Source organism: Oryzias melastigma, linkage group LG4 (assembly GCF_002922805.2).
Source record: "Oryzias melastigma strain HK-1 linkage group LG4, ASM292280v2, whole genome shotgun sequence".
In the NCBI taxonomy this organism is placed as follows: domain Eukaryota; kingdom Metazoa; phylum Chordata; class Actinopteri; order Beloniformes; family Adrianichthyidae; genus Oryzias; species Oryzias melastigma.
The window spans coordinates 28,486,233-28,508,287 of NC_050515.1; the positions used below are offsets into that span (position 1 = coordinate 28,486,233).

At 39.7% G+C, this 22,055-nt stretch overlaps 1 protein-coding gene across 3 annotated transcripts in view; it reads left to right on the forward strand.

The window, feature by feature from the left end:
• The window catches only part of LOC112137004 (capping protein, Arp2/3 and myosin-I linker protein 3), a 49,850-nt gene that overhangs the window by 26,867 nt on the left and 928 nt on the right, over nucleotides 1-22,055 (forward strand). For 2 of the 3 annotated variants that reach the window (XM_024259093.2, XM_024259094.2), the window contains exons 24-39: nucleotides 1,416-1,514; nucleotides 1,593-1,712; nucleotides 2,829-2,942; nucleotides 3,012-3,187; nucleotides 3,276-3,363; nucleotides 3,443-3,550; nucleotides 10,950-11,016; nucleotides 11,326-11,513; nucleotides 12,277-12,356; nucleotides 13,947-14,120; nucleotides 15,472-15,658; nucleotides 15,731-16,445; nucleotides 16,537-16,628; nucleotides 19,608-19,734; nucleotides 19,910-19,981; nucleotides 20,232-20,339. In XM_024259093.2, the coding sequence (XP_024114861.1) occupies nucleotides 1,416-1,514; nucleotides 1,593-1,712; nucleotides 2,829-2,942; nucleotides 3,012-3,187; nucleotides 3,276-3,363; nucleotides 3,443-3,550; nucleotides 10,950-11,016; nucleotides 11,326-11,513; nucleotides 12,277-12,356; nucleotides 13,947-14,120; nucleotides 15,472-15,658; nucleotides 15,731-16,445; nucleotides 16,537-16,628; nucleotides 19,608-19,734; nucleotides 19,910-19,981; nucleotides 20,232-20,339 (2,515 nt within the window). The remainder of the gene's footprint in view (nucleotides 1-1,415; nucleotides 1,515-1,592; nucleotides 1,713-2,828; nucleotides 2,943-3,011; nucleotides 3,188-3,275; nucleotides 3,364-3,442; nucleotides 3,551-10,949; nucleotides 11,017-11,325; nucleotides 11,514-12,276; nucleotides 12,357-13,946; nucleotides 14,121-15,471; nucleotides 15,659-15,730; nucleotides 16,446-16,536; nucleotides 16,629-19,607; nucleotides 19,735-19,909; nucleotides 19,982-20,231; nucleotides 20,340-22,055) is intronic. The other variant, XM_024259095.2, reaches the window with a different exon arrangement.

The following is a 22,055-nucleotide window of genomic DNA, read 5'->3' on the forward strand; positions in this document are numbered from 1 at the left end:
CTCTCGGATTTTTTTCTCTTCAAGACGTGCGTGAACGGTCACCCCATGGGGTGGGGGTGCACTTGCTGCACCATCAACCCACCGTGTGTGCACACCTGCATTTTGGAGTTTAGCTAACATTTCAGCTATATGCTAGCATTTTTGGCTAATTTTTGATTTTTTCTGTTTTTTATGCTATTTTGGAGTTTAGCTAATTTTCAACTACACACTAGTTGTTTTGGGTAATTTAGGAATTTTTCAGTATGTTAGGCTAATTTGGCATGTAACTAATATTTTAGCTAGCTATCAGCTTCAGTGTTTTCAGCTCTCAGCTTAAGTCTTTTCAGCTCTTAGCTCCAGTGATTTCAGCTATCAATTTCCGCATCTTCAGCTATCAGCATTAGCATCTTCAGCAGCCAAATTCAGCTTACTAGCATTATCACAGGTAATGCTATTTATCTAGTTTTCTAAGCTAACAATGGTTAAGATGTGTGCTTTACATCCAGTTTGCACATGAGCCGGTTAGTTGACTAATCTGAAAAAGTAATCGGTGATTAGTCGACTATTAAAGTAATCGTTTGTGGCAGCTCTAGTTGGAGGTACGCATGGCTGAGTGTCCGGTATTTGCTGATTTAACTCAAACAGGCTGATACAACTAAAACTGTGAACCAGATACACTTGATCTCATCATTCTCTGAGGTTTTAGTCTCTTATCATCGCTATGAAATGGGATTTATGTCTCTCTCTCCTCTAACGTTGGAATTGTTCTCAGAGGACGCTCAATTCATTTACAGTCTAGTAGGCATATTTCTATGGTTGGTTTGTTTGCAACAGGAGAAAAAAAGCAATAAAAGATTTATACAGTTTCTGAACAAAATTGTGATTCGTAGTTTAAGATTAAATAAAAATGCAATGGTAGAAGTGAAACATGTAACAAATAAATGAGTTTTTATGTGTAAAAGTCCTTGAAAAAAGAAGAATGCAGGGAACATTGTTCAAGAGAAGGATTGGAAGTGAGGATGAAGATGTACAAGCTAAAATTAGAAAAGAAGAAAATGAGAGAAGAGGTTAATTCCCTGCCTTTAGTTCCTTAGTACAACAATAAATTCAATATTTGCCTTTGTTTTTAACATATTGGAGTATTCGAATATTTCCAGTTGCCGGATGCCCTTAAAAATTTGTCCATGTTCATAGTTTCTTACTAATAAAACATCAATAAAAGTATCAGTTTTGTTTCATTTAACCAAAATACAGCATCACAGCAAACTCTTTACACAAATTTGGTTTATTAGTCACCGATAGTTTCACTGCACCAAAAGGTGAGAAATAAAGTAATGATGGTTTCTGTGTCCAATAATTGAATCACTGAAATTTGAACTATAACTGACTCCGTTACTGACAAGGATTTTGTTTTTACTTCGTCTTCATCCGCTCAGATCCAGCGTGCTCTGGTGAGGAACAACCAAACCCAGCGCTTCTCTCAGAAACAGGCTCTGCGGCTGCATCAAGGCCTGGTCACCAGCACAGCTGAACAGGTAGAGCTCATCCTTCATGTGTTTGTCAGCGCTTCACGAGTGCCTGTCACTCTTAAGGCTCGCCTGCTTGTTTCCAAGGTGATGGAGCGTCTCAGCGTTCGCGTCCAGCAGCAGGTGTGTTTGCTGCGCGGCATCGGAGAGAAGGAAGAGATTCAGGCTGCAAAGCAAGTCCTGAAAGAGGCCAAGAACTCTCGCGCTGTGAGTGTGGTGGTGAAGCGTTGCACTTTTTTTATTTCCAGTCATTATAGTCTAGGGCTGCCACAAATGATAAATTTATCAGTCGACTAATCACTGATTATTTTTTCTGATTAGTCGACGAATTGGGTCATGCACAAAGTTTATGTAAAACATAAAACCATCATGCCCTGCGACAGACTGGCGACCTGTCCAGGGTGTACCCCGCCTTCGCCCTTCAGTAGCCGGGATAGGCTCCGGCACCCCCGCGACCCCGAAAGGGAAGAAGCGGTCTGGAAGATGAATGAATGAATAAAACCATCATTAGCTTTTAGCTAACTGAAAACTAGAGATATTCATATGCTGTAAGCTGAATTTGGCCGCTGAAGATACTAGTGACGATAGCTGAAGATGCTGAAATTGATAGCTAAAAGTTGATGGGTGAAATCGCTGAAGCTAATAGCTGATAACACTGAAACTGATGGCTAGCTAAAACATTAGTTAAATGTCAAATTAGCCTAAAAAAAAGGCTAGGTTAGCCAAAACAGCTAGCATGTAGCTAAAATATTAGCTAAACACCAAATAACCTAAAAACAAAAAAAGCCTGAAGAAGCCAAAACAGCTAGCATGCAGCTGGAATGTTAGCTAAATTTCAAAACGACCCAAAAAACAAAAATAAAAGCCTAAGTTAGCAAAAATAGCTAGCATACAGCTGAAATATTAGCTGAACACAAAATAGCCTAAAAAACAAAAAAGCCTGAATTAGCCAAAACAGCTAACATGCAGCTGGAATGTTGGCTAAATTCCAAAATAGCCAAAAAAACTATATATATGTATATATATATATATATAAAGCCTAAGTTAGCAAAAACAGCTAGCATGCTGCTGAAATTTTAGCTAAACTCCAAAATAGCCTAAAAAAAACGTAATAAATGCCAAAATACTCCAAAAAGCTAACATTATGCCATTAACTTTCAACTTTACTACACTCTGACTCCATTTAATATAAAGTAACAACTAATCCACTAGTAGATTAGTCGTTGACTATTTTAATAGTGGATTAGTTGTCGATTAGTCAACTAATCGTGGCAGCCCTATTATAGTCCATCAGAACAAATTCAATCTGTCGTCTCCACCTAGCTGTACCCCTCACTGTGTGAGCTGGCTCATGTGCTGTCCGTGGACGGTCCAGTGCGGCAGAGACTGGACTCTCTGGCCGGTGAACTCGCCAGAGCAGCTGATAAGGAGCTGCAGGTACAGCCACCAGTCTGAAAGTGATGCGCCTCAGCTGACAGAGTCGCTGATAACCGGCGTCTGTTGCAGGTGATCGTAGACTCCATGGTGTCCCTCTGTCGCGAGCTCTGTCCGTTATCTTCTTCTGCAGCAGAGAGATTAACTCCCCCGCTCTCATCCGTCTCCGAGCGCGTATCCATCCCTCGCTCTGCAATCCGCACCGCCCTGATGGAGAGAGCGGCGCAGGACGTTCACCGAGCTCTGGAGTAAGACGGGAATGAAAGGCGGAGTTTGATAAGTAAGATATTGATTTGCTTTCAATTCCACTAACGTTCTTCACCTCTAATTTCCCAGAGAAGTAAAGCTGTCTGTGGTTTCCTATCTCACCAACTCCATCGTGGACCAAATCCTGCAGGAGCTCTACACCACTCACAAGACTCTGGTAAACCAGCGACATCTGACTGTGAGTGAAGTGTTCTCGCAGATGGAGAGAGTTTGAAAGAGCGTGCCATGTGTGTCAGAGCCGGCAGGTGTCTCATCTCAAATGCTGGGAGGAGGGAACAGCTTGGAGGTTTAACAGACACAGAGACTCTCTGGACATCACCGACGAAGAGCTGGGCACCAGCATCGTGAGTGCACACACACAACTGCATTCTGGTGACACGAAATAATCCTGAACCTAATCTTTCAAAACAAAAATTAATCCATGAATCAAATTCTGTTCCTACCCGCCAGCGAGGCCAAGTGGCCCCGTGAGGTCTAAAAATGGGCAGAAAATGTGGGACCCACCTGTTTGTCCACGTTGACTTAAGTGGGGAGTCAGTGGGTTACCTCGCTACTCTAGCCAGCCCCCCACTGTACAGCGTAGCGTGCTCGCGAGCTCTGCTGTAGCATGCTAGCGAGCCCCATTGTAGCAAACTAACAAGCTAGCGAGCTCCGCTGTAGAATGCTAGCAAGCCCCATTGTAGCAAACTAACAAGCTAGCGAGCTCCGCTGTAGCAAACTCTTCTGTTGCAAGCTAGTGAACTCCACTGTACCAAGCTACTGAGCTCCACTTTAGCATGCTAACAAGCTCCTCCACAGCGAGGTAGGGAGCTCCACTATATTGAGCTAGCGAGCTCCGCTGCAGCGACCTCTGGTGTAGCAAGCTCCGCTAAAGCGAAGTCCATTGCAGCATGCTATCAAGCTCCACTTTAGCATGCTGGTGAGCACCTCTATATTGACCTAATGAGCTCCCCTGTAGCAAGCGCCATTGCAGCATCCTAGCGAGCTCCACTATATTGAGCTAGTGAGCTCTGGTGTAACGAGCTCTGATGTGGCGAGCTTCGCTGTAGCGAGCTCTGGCGTAGCGAGCTAGCAAACTAGCCAGCTCCTCTGTATTGATCTAGCGAGCTCCACTGAAGCTAGCTTAATTGCAGCATGGTAGTGAGCTCCGCCATATATGTAGCTATCAAGCTCTGTTGTATTAAGCTAGCGAGCTCCACTGTCCACCAGGCGGCTGGCTAGCATAGCGATTCAACCCACTGAGTGCCCACTTATGCCAATGTAGGCAAACACAGGTGGGACCAAGAAGAAACTGTGCACAAACCCATTCGGGGACACATTTTCTGCCCACTTTTAAACCATATGGGGTCTATCTGGCCTGGCTGGCTGGTTAAGATCCGACCAGATAAATCTGTCTGAGGCAAGTTGTTAATCAAATTAAATTGATAAACAATTGTAAAATCATTTCAAAATGAAATAAATCAATTTAATTACTATCAGAATTGAGACATTGTAGTTTAATTTTACTGTAACACGAGGTTGAGAAAACTTTTGATTCGTGGTCCTCAAAGGGATGAAGATGTCTTCCAATAAGAAAAGAGAAAAGCACGCCTCCCCGCGCTGTTTTTTTAACACACAACCCTGGAAAGTAACATGTAATCGTGTCCTTACATTCTTCGAGCGCGCATGCGTCACTCGTGCACGAGGGAGCAGCTCACGCACGCGGATGTAGACAGTCTCCCGCGGATAATGACTTCTTCAGCTCGCGGAGGATTAAACACGAGCGCACAGGAACAGAAAGCGCTCGCGGGGATCCGAGGAATGTTTGATCCGTGCGTGGAGATGTCTTATTTCTGCGTGGAGTTTTGTCTAATAAATGACGCCATAATCAATCATTATTCCAATCCAATATGTGGAAACACTTTGAGTTTATCAAAGTCATGTGACCAAACAGTGTGGAAGAATGTTCTGGATTATTCAGATATGGAAAAACATCAGTGGGATGAACTTTATCAAACTAAAATGAGAATAGATTTGAAATTCGTTCTTGTTTACTTGTTTGTTTGTACACATATTTAATTTATTATCTTGAAGAAATACAAGGAATCTGGAAAACTTCCCCTGGGCTGTTCAGTACCAGGTATTTATTAATTTCTGAGTCAGTTTTATATAACGATCAATCAAAAGAACCAAAATCAACCATCATTCGCATCAGTAACTATGATATGACTCAAATCGTTGTTAAAATGGATCGTTTCACCCCTACTACTCATCCATAAATATTGCAGAAAGTAGAAATGTTTTCATCTGCTTTGCAACAGGTTTAATTTAAACCTAAAATAAAGATTTTCCATGTTTTTGGATATTAATCTTAGCTTTCTGTATGACATGATCCGACCTCTGTCCTGCTAAATGACTGACTGACTCTGGCTGTCTAGTATTAAATTGGAGCATCCTAACTAATCAGAGCGAGTGGTTGAATCCTGACAGAGCTGGAGAACATGAGGGCTTCTCCCTCCAGGCTCCTGCATTAAAACATTGTTCTGACTTTTCTGACAAGAGCTCTACAGTTAAAGGTCAACAGGTTTGTGAGGCTCCTGCCCTCCACCAGAAACACTTAAGCAACGCTCCATTTGATGATGTATTGTCAGTTATGTTGTGTCGTGGCCTTTAGAGGTTTGCACTGATTGAATCTCAACACCTGATGTCAATATTTAAAAAGCTGAAAGGCTCAGGAGTGGATTGTTTTTTATTTGTTCATAATTGTCAATATAAATGTGTTGGATCTGCTTTTGTCAAGCTTTTAATACAGATTTTGCTCGACCACTTATAATTTAGAGAACAAAACCTTTTTGCCTTCCTCCAGTTTCTTTTTGTGGTTGATAACATTAAGCTTCATGTTTTTAGACATTAGCAGGAGCTGTCAGAGTCAGCAGCTCCTGCTAATGACTGACTAACCAAAATGACCTAAAGAAAACAAATAAACAAAGCCTCCAAACTAAGACTACCAAGATCCAATCTAAAATAACAAAATCCAGCAGTGTAGGACTGCTGAGGACAGAGAGGGTATAATTACTGTACATTTTATGTATGAATTTCTGTGTCTTTTTTTATCGTCTTGTTATTTGGACCTTGAGTCTATAATAATAAATTATTCTATTATATTCTTTTCTATTCTATGTGGCTCCCTCATGGTTTCGATCAGTAGAAAACTAGCCCATATGGCTCTTTTACTGTTAAAAGTTGCTTGTTGCAAGCTGCTACTCGTATAGCAAACTCTAAACAACTTGTAAGGGTGAACTGGGTGAGACGCAGGCGTGTTGTACGGATTTTTCCTTCTTTTAACTCCCTAAAACTTGCCAACTGTGGAACGAGCCAGTTGCTCCTTTTGCACCCTTGCATGCAGCCTCACTGTTAGAATTTAGGAAATTAGAGAATCAGAGTGTAGTTGGTGTGGGTATCCTAAAAGCATCATGTACGTGCAACATCTGTGTCACAAACAGGTAGACAGCAGGAACTACGCACAGCTAAAAGTCCACAAAGCTAAATCAGGGTCAGACAGGCAGAGGTCAATCATGATTATGGGGTCATCCAAGAAGAGAGTAGAGGGGTCAGGGTCCAGGCAGCAGCAATCAGAGATGAAGCTGGGTCAGAAACAGAAGAAACGCTCAGTAATGCTGGCAGGGTGGCACAAACAATACTTTGCACTGAGTGAGGCTCTCTGCTCTCTCTAAGTGTAGTGCTATGGAGGGATTTTTGTGCCACCACATTGCAAGCAAAAGTCGCAGTTTTGAGATCATAATTTTGAAAGTTGTTGCAAATAAAATAATTAATATTTGATTTGAAAAACGTTTTTTGCATTGCAATTTTTTTTTGCTTGCAAAAAATATTTTTGCCTTTGCAAACTTTTTTTTTTCTTAAAAAAAAATTGCCTCATCTTGCTTTCACCCTATCTTTCACTCCTGTTATGTTTTGCTCCCTTAGCATCGCAATGTGAGGCAGAGACACCTGATTGGATAGAATTTAGACCAATCAGCAACGTAACACAGAGAAAATGTTGAACGCAAAGCCAAAGAGAGGGTGAAAGGAGGATGAGGCACTACGCATCTAAAAACGTTTTTTCGCACATTTTTTTTTGTAAGAAAAAAAAAAGTTTGCAAATGAAAAAATATTTTTTGCAAGCAAAAAAGAAGTTTGCATAGCAGAAACGTTTTTCAAAGCAAATATTAAATATTTTATTTGCAACATAACATTTTGTTTGCACTTAAAAAATGTTATCTCAAAACTGTGACTTTTGCTTGCAATGTGGTGGCACAAAAATCCCTCCATATCATGTGGGTGTTTGACAAATGAGAGACACCTGAGCGTCATCCAGGAACTGTGCGCTGGGGTTTCTGGGAGATGTAGTACACTCAGTATTCTGGAGATGACTCCCGCTGGTGACTATTTGCAAGTAGGCAGTAAGGAGCCAATACTCGCACCTTACAAATGACTAGGGTGTGGCATTAAGGCAGCGGTCTGAAACCTTTAACCCTAAAAGAGCCCATTGGTCCGGTTTCTCATGGACTAAAACCCAGTGAGAGCCACAAAGTCCCACTTTGTTTCCAAAAATATATTTTATTACATTTTTTTGACCATGATGCCATTCATTTTTAAAATGTAGTTTTAGACATTTACAATATTTGAACTATAAAATATTTTTCAGTATAACAAAGCCTATGTAACTGTTTAAAGCAGCACACACATGTTCCTTTCAAAATAAGATATCAAATCAGATCCTCCTGTTGCAGCAGATTTACTTAAACTAAAAAATGAAAAAAAGGCAAAGATGACATTTTTATCATTGGGATTTTGATCTGCCTTCGTCTTTTTCGTTATAAACATCATTGTTGTCAATTCAAAAATGTTTTAATACAAAATTTATAAATATTATTGCAATTAAACTCTTTGAAGAACTCTCAACTGCAATAGGCTGTTGTGCAGCAGAAGATAAGAATATATACTTTATATGTATTCTAATAATAGATTAAAGATTTTGCCATCATTTTTGCTCAGTTATCTGACGTGTTAAATGTCTAAACAAAAACGACAAAGCTTAATAAACTAAAACAAATGAACCAAAGCAAAAAAATGTTTTTTTTTTTCAAATCATTTTTCTTGAAATTAAATTTCATGAAATCTAATTTTGATCCAGTGCTGTCAAAGCTTTATTCTCCACATAGATGTAAATTATTGGACTGGCTTTGTCAGGAACTTCTTTTAAATTAAGCCTGGGAAAAATGTGTTTAACTTCAAATATAATCCCAGAGAGTGGGAAGACTGTTTTCAATTCTTTGCAGATATTTTTATTTTCCTCCTGGGCTTACATGAGCTTGTTTTCATCCTGTTAAATACCTCTCAGAGCTTCTAAAGCGTCACCGAGGTGAACTGTGATCAACAACAACCCAACTCAAGGTGACAGATCTGTAGAAACTGCTTTGTAATCACTGGCTGATGACTTCAATCACACTTTAGAGCAAATGTCCTTATAAATACATTCAGCTCATTTTTACATTTCAGTAAATCACAGCCTTTTTTCTCTTTTTATTCAGTTGCAATCACACTTCTCTTGTCTGTGTTCTCCAAACGAGGAAGCCTAGAACAGAAGTGTGTTCGTAGTGTGTGTACTGCAGGAAGATGCTCTTAATATTTCAAAACCAGCAGATCAGACGCCCGATGTTTTTCATCTCTGTTCAGCCGTGCTCCTCTGAAGCTCAAAGAAAATCAGAGACATTTGAAGAGTCGTCATCATTTTATTGAAAATAGTGCATTTAAAAATAACTCTTCCTTTATTTATTTATTTTTTGGAAATGTTAAGAAGTGGTTAAGAAGAACATGGTCTGGCTCTGGTCTGGCTCTGATGATGTGAGCGGCTGTTTCTTGACCTTTTCCAGCCTTTGTTTGGTTCATTGTCCGGTTCCATGACCCAATTTCAGCCGAGCTCCAGCTGTCAGACAGATGGTCTCACATTTGACAGCAGAACTCTGGAAACAAAGGAGTTCATGATCAGCAGCTGTCATGAACCACCTCTGCTGCCACCCTCTACAGACACATATCTAAAACATACAGCCATAAATGCATATTACCTATGCATGTCAGGGTTTAGATCTCTAGCAGACAATTTTACCACAGCTAATTGCAGTCCCATCATGCCTTGCATGTTGTAAACAAGCCACTTAGGTAGTTTCTTCCAGTTGGACACATGATGTTTATTAGTCATAACTGGCATCAACGATACATGTGTATAAGATAACTAAGATGAATCTTTGTTAGATGTATATTAGTTATCTAACTGACATCTATGTCTTTTAGATAACTAATAGACATCAGTAGATATCAGATTACTATATATTTATTACATTAGATAACTAATAGACATCCATTGTAGATGTTTACTCAACAGCTCTGACAACTCTATTTTTTTCCTCTATTACAGGAGTGTCAAACTCAATCACACAAGAGGCCAAAATCCAAAACACACCTTAGGTCACGGGCCGAACAGGATAAACATTTATTGAACACTCTAAAACTACATTTTTAAAACATTAAAACCGTAACTTTTTAACATAATTATGAATTAGATATATATCATTACCTGCAATAGTGCTAGTGTGAATGTTGTTAGCTGAATTTGGTTGTTAAATATGCTGAAATTGATAGCTAAAAACACTAAAGCTGATAGCCAGGTAAAATATTAGCTAAATGATAAATCAGCCTAAAAAAAACGAAAAAGAACGTAGGTTATCCAAAACAGCTAGCATGTAGCTGGAAAACTAGCAAAGCTTCAAGATATCCTAAAAAACGTGAAAAAGGATGTTTTGGGTTTTTTTGCTAATTAAAACTTGTTTTCTTTTTTTTTTCTTTTTTTTTACTTTTTAGGCTCTTTAGGAGTTTAGCTACACGGTAGCTGTTTTGACTAATTTAGCCTTTTTTCTTTTTTTTTGTTGAAGTTGAGCTATTTTTTCAGCTACATTCTTGCTGTTAACCTAAGCTTTTTTTAGGTTAGCATAACATTTTAGCGGGATATCAGCTTCAGCATTTTCAGCTATTAGCTTCAGGGATTTCGGCTATCAGCTTTAGTGTTTTTAGCTATCAATTTCACCATCTTCAGCTATCAGCACTACCATCTTCAGCTGCCAAATTCAGCTTACAGCATTCACACTAGCATTATCACAGGTAATGCTGCATATCTAGTTCATAATTATGTTAAAAAGTTACGGTTTTAAAGTTTTAAAAATTTCGTTTTAGATTGTTTAATAAATGTTTATCCTGTTCGGCCCATGACCTAAGGTGTGTTTTGGATTTTGGCCCCTTGTGCGATTGAGTTTGACACTCCTGCTATACAATACACAGTGGTTTCTCTTACCTATTGTATTGTATATGTTAATAAAGTTTTTGGAAAAAAAAACAAATCTACAATCACAGATGAAGAAGATAAACGGTACATCCCCCACTCCAACGAAGACAGAAAAACAATAAAAGTACCAAAAAGGAAAACCTGAATTATGCCGTAACAACCCCATGACCCTGAACAGGACAGGCAGCAACAGAAAGATTTACCTTCATCCATAGTTTAAAAAAAACACTTTTTTATATATACGTATAACCAGACATAATTTACTTAAAAATGGAAAGTTGAATTAAGTTTGAGTCAGATCAGCTCTGATGTGACTTTCCTTTCATTATCTTCTCAGCCTCTGAGCTGCTCTCTTCCTCTGGTTTCAGGACACAATAGCCATTAAGAAGCGCAGCTCCAGAACCAGGAGAATCAGACCCGTCTCCACCAGGCTGAGTGAGGGCTGCTGTTTTTCTCTCATTCTCCACTCTCACCTCTAACATCATCCAGTCTCCCACTGCTCCCTTTTCAAGTTTTCCATTCGGATCCTTTGTTGTGTCTCACCTCCTCATCTTAGATGGCTTTAATGGCTGTTTCAATCCGTCCTGACCTGCAAGCTGGAGTTAGTGTGTCCCTGAGCGGTCACAGATTTTTTTTCCATAAAGTTTCCTCTCAGCCTCTTGTTTCTTTTCCTCATGATATTTCTGTCTCAGCTCCGTGCCTTCTTTAAAAAAAAAAAGTTGTATTTTTCTTTGCTGCCATCAGGTCTGTGCGATGACTCCAGCTCCTCTCCGCCCCCGTCTGTGCCATCATACTCGTCACCCCTGTCCCACTCAGCATCCTGTGAAGGGCTGTCTGAGCTGCCCACCCAGGGTCTGCCGCTCCATCACGTGACACGAGTTCGACCCAGGCCGCCGCGGAGGCACAAGGGGGGCCACATTCCTGCTGACACGGTGGGCCAATCATCTGGAGTCATCTGATCATCGTGTGAATGTTTAGTGAGCATTCACACTACAGTGATTCTCCAGCTCCTCGCCTTTTTCGTCACCTAAAAACTCAATCACACTCAGTGATGTCAGCAATCTTGGTATCAAAACGTTCAGCTCGTTCAGGACATTACTGCTAGTATTTTTGGGATTCAAAAATTTTATAGTTTTTGAAATATTTAAAAAAATATGCCCCATAGGAAATGAATAAGAAAGTCTTTAAATGTCAACATTTTAAGTAGATTAGCAACAACTCTTTAAATATATTCATAGGCTATGTTTTCATCTTTTAGAGTAATTTTCAAAAAATTTGGAGCTTAGCTAATATTTTAGCAACATGCAAAAAACTTCAGCTTCTTCAGTGACTTTCAGCAAAAAACATTCACACTAACATTATTGCAGGTAATGCAATTTTTCTAGTTTGTCTAATTTTCCATTTCTGACCTTACTACAGTTAAACTACACATTTAAAATATTTAAGCTTCTTTCAAAACAATTGTATTTGATTTTTTATGTTTTCTTTGTTTAACTGTTTAGTCAGTGTCTCACATATGAAGTGTCAAAACATTTTAACTAAAAATGTGGTTTATTAGAATTTAACCAAACAGCACTAGAGTATATAAATGCATATTTTGGATGGGATGCAGTTTATGTGTTTTTTTTACCTTCATAACATTTAAAAAAAGAACTCCCCAGGGCGGGTGTCACTTCAGAGTGTGTCTGTGTGCAGCCCTGCAGTGAAAATGGAGGAATAAGCCCCCTGGATGATGGACTCCCTGACTTCTACACCAAAAGAGTTCTGCCTGACAGGTGACATCTGCCTCCACGTCTCCACCTTCATCATTTGCTCTGACACTTTTATGACCGCGCTCCTCCCCGTGTTAGGATCATTTGGCAGAGCCTTGAAAATCCACAAACCAGAGCTCCTGGTTGTCAGATGTCTCTCACTGCATCAGAGAGAGCTGTTAAAACACGACAGATGATGAAGTGTTTTCTAGATGAATGAACACCGGTGCAGGAAACACTTAAAAATGTCTATTCTTTTGGGGGGGAAACTCATTGGATGGCCAGCAGGGGTCTCAGACAAATTTAAACCTGCATTTGGTACATGCAAGCTTTTTATAAATGATCTATTCTCTCATCAAGTAAATGTTTTTTTAATTGAAAATATAAGAAAAAGGGTTATTTATCACAAGCTAACAAATTAACCGCTTGCTCATTGGTCATTAGCTACCAGGACATGTTTGAGCTCAAAGCCCCGCCCCCATTTTAAATTGGGATCTACTAATCAGTGAAAACGCAAACATTGAAACTAAAAACAGGGAACTGAAAGCAAACAGAAAAATGAAAAGAAAAATGAGAGTACAAATAAATATTGGTTTTGGTAACAGTTTTAGTTTTTCTTTTATCCAAGTTTTTAACTTTTTAAGTTCTAAGTTTGGCATTTATTAAGGTTTTTCAAGACTAATTTGGAGTTTAGCTAATATTTAGCTTCACGCTACCTTTTTTGGCTAATATAGGACTTTTTCAATTTTTAGGCTAATTTGGAATTTTGCTAATATTTTAGCTGGCTATCAATTTCAGCATCTTCAGCTATCAGCACTAGAATCTTCAGCGGCAAAATTCAACTAACACCAGTCACACTAGCATTATCACAGGTAATGCTATACATCTAATTTTTAGTTAGTTTAAAGGTAATGATGGTTAAGATGTGTGCTTTACTTCCAGTTTGCCCATGACTCAATTAGTCGACTAATCGGAAAAATTAATTGGTGATTAGTCGACTATTAAAATAATCGTTTGTGGCAGCTCTACTAATAAGCCTATTGGAGTTGAGCTTCATTGCATAACAGGTGAAAGTTTAACACACAATGCAAATGTTGTGCTGGATCTGGTTGTCCAAAAAGAACAAAGTGTAGGACCATAGAATAAACACAAACTCTAGTCTCTAGTTTCATCAAGCTTTTTTAAACGTAAGTTTCCTCCTGAATGTAGAAGTTATAGAGGTGTTCTCATGCTGAGACTGTAGTGAAGCCTTTCACTTCATAAGATTACTTTATAAATCAAATAATTGTGATTTTAGCAAAAAGTAAATAAATCTTGGACATATTTTTTAAAACCAAGATAATTTTGCTTCTGCAAAGACAGGAAACATGAGTAATTGTCTAAAACTATGAATTTGTGGTTTTCTTGTTCTCTGTAACTCATAGAGTTGTAATTAAAAAGTGGGCTACGGCTTTATTCATGCACGCAGAGATGCAGCCCAGCAGAGCTCAGCCTGCAGCAGCCGAGCAAACAGAGGCACAGATGGCTCTGATGAATGCAGACAGGGACTCATGTGTGAACGCGCCAGAACTGGACACCTTTTTTGTGACATTCGACTTCTCTCGACTCTTTCAGTCAGCTCTCGTCTCTGCACAAAGCGCACTCTCTGAGGAGGAAGAAGAGGAGGAACATGCTGGCCATCTTTGGCTTCCGCAAGAACCGCAACCAGACTCTGTCCAGTCAAGGCCCCGAGTCTGAAGCAGAGCTTTTTGGAGATGGGTGCCACACCGTTGCCACGGCGCCCACAGGGTTAGTGCATCACACAAACATGTGGCTTGAAAAGAGCAGATTGTGTCCTCCATCACTACACATTTAGGATCCTCCAACACGACCGAGGCTCATGAGAGCATAGCGAGATGAATCTGTTGTTGTCTTTGTAGAAATGAGGCGTCTCTCTGATGCGAGCGCAGGCTGACATCAGTGTGTATTCAGGTGTGGCTGACAGCTGGCTGCTTCCTTCGCTCGGGACCCAAAACTCAACGATTACACTCGCTTAGCACAAATTAGGACTTCAATAAGTCGGATTTTGACTAGAAAAGTAATAGATCACTGAAAAATATGGAGAGGAAATGCTATCATTCCCATTTGTGCGTGCGTAGTTGTAGATTTGTACATAAAAAAAAAAAAGAATAAGGAGCGCTGCTCAGTGGCGCTTCTGCAGTGAACCTTGAACTGTCTGTGTACCTCTCTGTTTGTCTTGTTCTTGGTTGTACTGAAAAACAATGAATTTCCCCCCGTGGGATTAATAAAGTATATTGATTGATTGATTGATAACTTTTGTCTTGTGTGTGCGTAATTCTTGATTTGTAACTCATACAACACCATTTGTGCATCAGTACAAAAATTATGAAATTCAAGATAATACAAAATACAATTTACACATGAACAACTTATAATTACAACAGCTTGAAACTAGCTACACACACAAATCTTTAAACACTACACACAAAGCCACACACAAGTCAAGAATTATACACACACAAATCAAGAATTATACACGCACAAATCAAGAATTATACACGCACAAATCAAGAATTATACACACACAAATCAAGAATTATACATGCACAAATCAAGAATTATACATGCACAAATCAACAATTACATGCACAAATCTAAAGTTACGCACAAATCAACAATTACACACCCACCAATCAAGAATTACGCATGCACAAATTTAAGAATTACGCACAAGTTTAAGAATTACACATGCAAAAATTTTTAAATTCACACGCACAAAATCAAGAATTACACACGCACTAATTTAAGCATTACGCATGCACACATTTTTAAATTAACACACACAAATCAAGAATTATGCACGCATAAATCAAGAATTACACAAGCACTAATAAAGAATTACACACATGTGAATCAAGAATTACGGACGCACAAATCAAGAACTATGCACGCATAAATCAAGATTTACACATGCATAAATCAAGAATTATAAACGCACAAATCAAGAATTAAAAACGCACAAATCAAGAATTACACACGTACAAATCAAGAATTACAAATCAAGAATTACACAAGTACAAATGGGAATGATACTATTTTCACTCCACAGTAAAATGCTTGAACACATGATGTGTTGCAGGATCGCTCTGGAGAATGTCTACACCCTCCTCCAGCCTCCCCGTCCTGCTGCCAGAGTCGGATCTCCCAGCAAAGGGTCTGATGGGAAAATGAATGACTATCAGGGGAAAGGTAGTCTCATTGTGAGTCCACCACCTGTGCCAAGCATCCCTCCCCCAGGAAAACATCCCTTCTACTCTCACAGAGAGGTACTCTCACTTACTGCAAAACCCCTGAAAACTGTGAAGGTTTTCGTCTGAATTCTCTCTTTTCTTTGACAGATTTCTGAAGTTGACGCTGTGTTTGAACAGCCAGTGGAGACGGACAAGTACTGGGCCGACGACAAGCAGAGGGCAACAGAGGTGCTGCAGGCGGACAAGGAGTGGATGATGGAGGCCCGGCCCGGCGAGGACAAACAGTGGTTTGACGAGAGGCTGAAAGACAGAACTTTTGGAGAATTCAGGATGACAGACAGACAAGCCGAGAAGTACTGGACTGGGAGCAGACACTTGGAGAAACAGTGGACGGTGGACAGACACACCCAGAGACAGATTGACAGGAAGATGGAGAGACAGTGGATGGGTGGCAGACAGATGGAAAGGTCGTGGTCGGAGAGCAAACAGATGGACGTCCAAGTGGACAGTCAATGGACGGAGAGCAGACAGCTGAGCAGAAAGACAGACAGACCGGTCCAGCCGCTTCATTTGGGCCAAAGGCCGTTACCTCCGTATCCGTCAGACAGGACGCCGTCGCCGAAGCAGGAGGGCGATCCCCCAAAAAAAGAGGCTTTAGACTGGTCCCCTCAGAGCACGGACGGACACAAAAGCACGAGTCCTGATGCAGGTGGAGGTCCAGCTGAAGGAAGGAGGAGCAGTACAGGAGGAGGTATGAGTCGTGTCTGTGGCTCCAAACCCGAACCGCCGCCACAAAGCAGCAAACCCAACCTGTCCAAGCTGAGGCCGAGGCCTCGACGAGAGAGCTCAGACGCTCTTCCAGGTACGACAGATTCCTGCAGAGCCTGTTACTGCGACGTCTGAGTCAGACCCTGAAGACACCATCCTCTTTTTTTGCTTGTTTGTTGGTTCAGAGGAAGACGGAGACGAGGGGACAGATTGTGAAAGAGTTGAGAGGAAAGAAAAACAAGATTGTGAAGGTCCACCCCTTTCAGCACCTGAAAAGGTGAATTTAACCCAAAAACCTTTTATTTATATTAATTATTTCCTGTTCTGCTGAAGAAAATAATCAAAGTGTTCCCAGTGTTCCACTACAGATCCCATAATGCAACGCTTCAGCTGCTCTACGAAATATAACGGTGGCATCATTTCACTACAGATCCCATAATGCAACGCTTCAGTTACTCGACAAAATATAAGGGTAGCATCCTTTTCATTACAGATCCCATAATGCAACGCTTCAGTAACTCAACAAAATATAATGGTGTCATCATATTCACTACAGATCCCATAATGCAACGGTTCAGCTACTCAACGAAATATAACGGTGTCACCATTTCACTACAGATCCCATAATGCAACGGTTCAGCTACTCGACGAAATATAATGGTGTCATCATATTCACTACAGATCCCATAATGCAACGGTTCAGCTACTCGACGAAATATAACGGTGTCACCATTTCACTACAGATCCCATAATGCAACGGCTCAGCTACTCGACGAAATATAACGGTGGCATCATTTCACTACAGATCCCATAATGCAACGCTTCAGTTACTCGACAAAATATAAGGGTGTCACCATTTCACTACAGATCCCATAATGCAACGGTTCAGTTACTCGACAAAATATAATGGTGTCACCATTTCACTACAGATCCCATAATGCAACTGTTCAGCTACTCGACGAAATATAACGGTGGCATCATGTCACTACAGATCCCATAATGCAACGGTTCAACTACTCGACGAAATATAACGGTAGCATCATTTCACTACAGATCCCATAATGCAACTGTTCAGCTACTCGACGAAATATAACGGTGGCATCATGTCACTACAGATCCCATAATGCAACGCTTCAGTTACTCGACAAAATAAAAGGGTAGCATCCTTTTCACTACTAATCCCATAATGCAATGGTACAGCAATATAAGGGTAGCATCCTTTCACTACAAATCCCATAATGCAACGCTTCAGTTACTTGACAAAATAGAATGGTGTCATCATTTCACTACAGATCCCAAAATGCAACGCTTCAGTTACTCGACAAAATATAAGGGTAGCAACCTTTTCACTACAGATCCCATAATGCAATGGTACAGCAATATAAGGGTAGCATCCTTTCACTACAGATCCCATAATGCAACGCTTCAGTTACTCGACAAAATATAATGGTGTCACCATTTCACTACAGATCCCATAATGCAACGGTTCAGTTACTCGACAAAATATAATGGTGTCACCATTTCACTACAGATCCCATAATGCAACTGTTCAGCTACTCGACGAAATATAACGGTGGCATCATGTCACTACAGATCCCATAATGCAACGGTTCAGCTACTCGACGAAATATAACGGTAGCATCATTTCACTACAGATCCCATAATGCAACGCTTCAGTTACTCGACAAAATAAAAGGGTAGCATCCTTTTCACTACTAATCCCATAATGCAATGGTACAGCAATATAAGGGTAGCATCCTTTCACTACAGATCCCATAATGCAACGCTTCAGTTACTCGACAAAATAGAATGGTGTCACCATTTCACTACAGATCCCATAATGCAACGCTTCAGTTACTCGACAAAATATAATGGTGTCACCATTTCACTACAGATCCCATAATGCAACGCTTCAGTTACTCGACAAAATATAATGGTGTCATCATATTCACTACAGATCCCATAATGCAACGGTTCAGCTACTCAACGAAATATAACGGTGGCATCATTTCACTACAGATCCCATAATGCAATGGTACAGCTACTCGACAAAATCTAAGGGTAGTATCCTTTTCACTACAGATCCCATAATGCAACGCTTCAGTTACTCGACAAAATATAATGGTGTCATCATATTCAGTACAGATCCCATAATGCAATGGTACAGCAATATAAGGGTAGCATCCTTTTCACTACAGATCCCATAATGCAACGCTTCTGTTACTCGACAAAATCTAAGGGTAGTGTCCTTTTCACTTTAGATCCCATAATGCAACGCTTCAGTTACTCGACAAAAATAGCGGTGTCATCATATTCACTACAGATCCCATAATGCAATGGTACAGCTACTCGACAAAATATAAGGGTAGCATCCTTCACTACAGATCCCATAATGCAACGCTTCAGTTACTCGACAAAATATAAGGGTAGCATCCTTTCACTACAGATCCCATAATGCAACGCTTCAGTTACTCGACAAAATATAAGGGTAGCATTCTTTCACTACAGATCCCATAATGCAACGCTTCAGTTACTCGACAAAATATAAGGGTAGCATCCTTTTCACCACAGATCCCATAATGCAACGCTTCAGTTACTCGACAAAATATAATGGTGTCATCATATTCACTACAGATCCCATAATGCAATGGTACAACAATATAAGGGTAGCATCCTTTCACTACAGATCCCATAATTCAACGCTTCAGTTACTCAACAAAATATAAGGGTAGCATCCTTTCACTACAGATCCCATAATTCAACGCTTCAGTTACTCGACAAAATATAAGGGTAGCATCCTTTTCACTACAGATCCCATAATGCAACGCTTCAGCTCCGTTGGTGAACACGTCACACAAATATGCACTTTGCTTCAACATTTTTTTTTCTTTGAATGTTTATTTCTAATCTTTCTAATTTTAACGTAATTTTGTTATAATGAAAAATATCATCTGTTTTAAATTTTAGGTTGATTTTTGTCTGTCTTTATACTTATTTATGTTATAAAAAAAGTTCAGTTTTGAAAAGTTAAGCTTTAGTTTGTTCAATAAACGTTTGTCCTGTCTGGCCCACGACCCTCAGTGTGTTTTGGATTTTGGTGTATGTTCTCCATCATGAAAAAAATGCTCTAAGAACATCAAAAACACCATTTTTATTGGAGTGTGTCTTTAAACAGTCAATTATGAGAGGCCTGACTGCAGATCAAGTAATCTCCATTTCAACTCTCTTGATGAATTCCTCTTTTTTTATTTTCCAGTACTCTTCTCAGCCGAAAAGCTCTGCGCATTTCATCTTTCCAAGGGAGTCGGAGTGGGACCTGCCCCCCCCTCCTGTTCCACCTCCCGTCAACAAGCATGGGCTGCAGGACAGAGCTGCAAGTCAAGGTTCTGCTGACCCAAAATACTTTGATTCTATAAGTGTCAATGCAGTGACACGAGACACTGTAACAAAATGTCCATTTTTAAATAAATATCTGATGCTTTGAGAGTGAAAGCTGAACTTGGTCCATGTAAAAGTGAGTAAAAACAGGATTTACTGAAGGTGTCTGGTTATTCCTAGGTGATGAAGGGCTGAGGCCTCAGGCTCCAGTCAAACCTCAGAGGAACAGGAAGGCCATGTCCTGCGACGCAGGTATGATCACGTTTAAAGCACTACTTTACATTCATATAAAAACAGAAATGAAGCATAAAACTTTGAACTTTAAAAAATGTCAATTTTGAAACCAGCTTTCACTTGTGTCTAAATCTACTTCCTGCTGAGATTTTTGAGCATATTTTTAGTCTTGCAAACAGAATTTCAGAGCTTTAAATGTTTGTGTGTTCTGCTTTTGTTTATCTGTGTGTGAATCTAACTGTCTATCTGTCTCGCTCACCGCACTCAGGCACTGACAGGGAAAGCCCTAATAACCTTGAGAAGCCCCAACATCGCAAACCCCCCGTGAAAAAACCTAGACTGCCACAGAACAGAAATAAGTCTCTGGACGTGTCTGGTACATGTCTCCATGTTTTTATCTGTGTGTGTGTGTCACTGACATGAGGGTGGTATCTCAAAGAGCTGCAGCATTATGAGGGCAGGCACAAAATGACCAGAAAAAAAAACAAACTCGTTTTAGTCGAATAGCTAAGCAGGTTTTGTATCAACGCCGCCCAGACTTCCTGTAAAGCATGAGGCGGAACTCAGCTGGACTTCAGAAACCTGCTGAGCAGCATCTACCTCCCGTCAGTGACGGAGCCTCAAAGGATTAGAAGTCTGAGCTAATCAAGCAAAACATGTTTTATGAACATTAAAACATAATTTATGGTAAAAAGTAAAGGTAAGTTAAAAAACGTTGATGTTGAAAACATAGCTGTCATGCGATTAATTTTTTTGTGCGAATAATTCATAGTGACCTGTAATCAATTAATCTAATCCAGGGGTGTCAAACTCAATCCCATAAGGGGCTAAATTCCAAAACACACCTTAAGTCGCGGGCCGAACAGGATAAACATTTATTGAACATTCTAAAACTACATTTTTAGAACATTAAAAATGTAACTTTTAACATAATTATGAATTAGATATAAAGCATTACCTGTGATAATGCTAGTGAGGATGATGTAAGTGGAATGTGGCCGCTTAAGATGCTAGTGCTGATAGATGAAGATGCTGAAATTCATAGCTCAAGATACTGAAATTGATAGCAAAAATCACTGAAACTAATAGCTGAAAACGCTGCAGTTAAAAGCTGAAAACGCTGAAGCTAATAGCTGAAAACGCTGCAGTTAAAAGCTGAAAACGCTGAAGCTGGTAGCGATCTTAAGTATTAGCTAAAAGCCAAAATAGTCTACAAAATAAACACACAAAATCTTGTTTAAAGTAGCCAAAAACAGCTAGCATGTAGCTGAAAAATAGCAAAACTTAAAAATGTCCTAAAAAACTGAAAAAATCCTAAATTAGCCAATCCAGCTAGCATGTAAATCTTACCCTAACTCCAGCACAGCCTGAAATAATGTAAAAAGAGAAGCTTAAATTAGCCAAAGCAGCTAGCATGTAGCTAAAACATTAACTAAACTCTTAGTAAATCCCCAAATACTCCAAAAAGATAGTAAAATTCCGATTTTTGGCTAATTTGGCATTTAGCGAAAATTTTAGCTGGCTATCAACTTCAGCGTATTCAGCCATTTGCTACAGCATTTTCAGCTATTAGCTTCAGTGTTTTCAGCTATCAGCTTCAGGTTTTTCAGCTATCAATTTCAGCATCTTCAGCAGCCAACTTCAGCTGACAGCATTCACACTAGCATTATCACATGTAATGCTATATATCTAGTACATAATTATGTTAAAAGTTTAGTTTTAAAAGTTTTAAAAATGTAGTCTTAGAGTGTTCAATAAATATTTATCCTGTTCTTCCTACGATCTAAGGCAGGGGTCTCAAGCTCAAATCAGCCGGGGGCCGCTGGAGGGGGAATCTAGTTGAGGCCGGGCCGCATCTGGATTTTCATAAGAAAATCGCTGAGAAAACATTCCAATGTTCTTAAATATCTTTATTTTTAACACAAAATAATGAATAAATAATGAACGACATGTATAGATCTTTGTCCGTGTTGATTTATATATATATATAAAAATAAGTTTTTAAATAGTTTATATTGAAGATTAAACTTAAGACATATTGCTAGGGGGTAGAATTAAAAAAAAGTTTTTAAAACTTTTTTCTACTCCATTT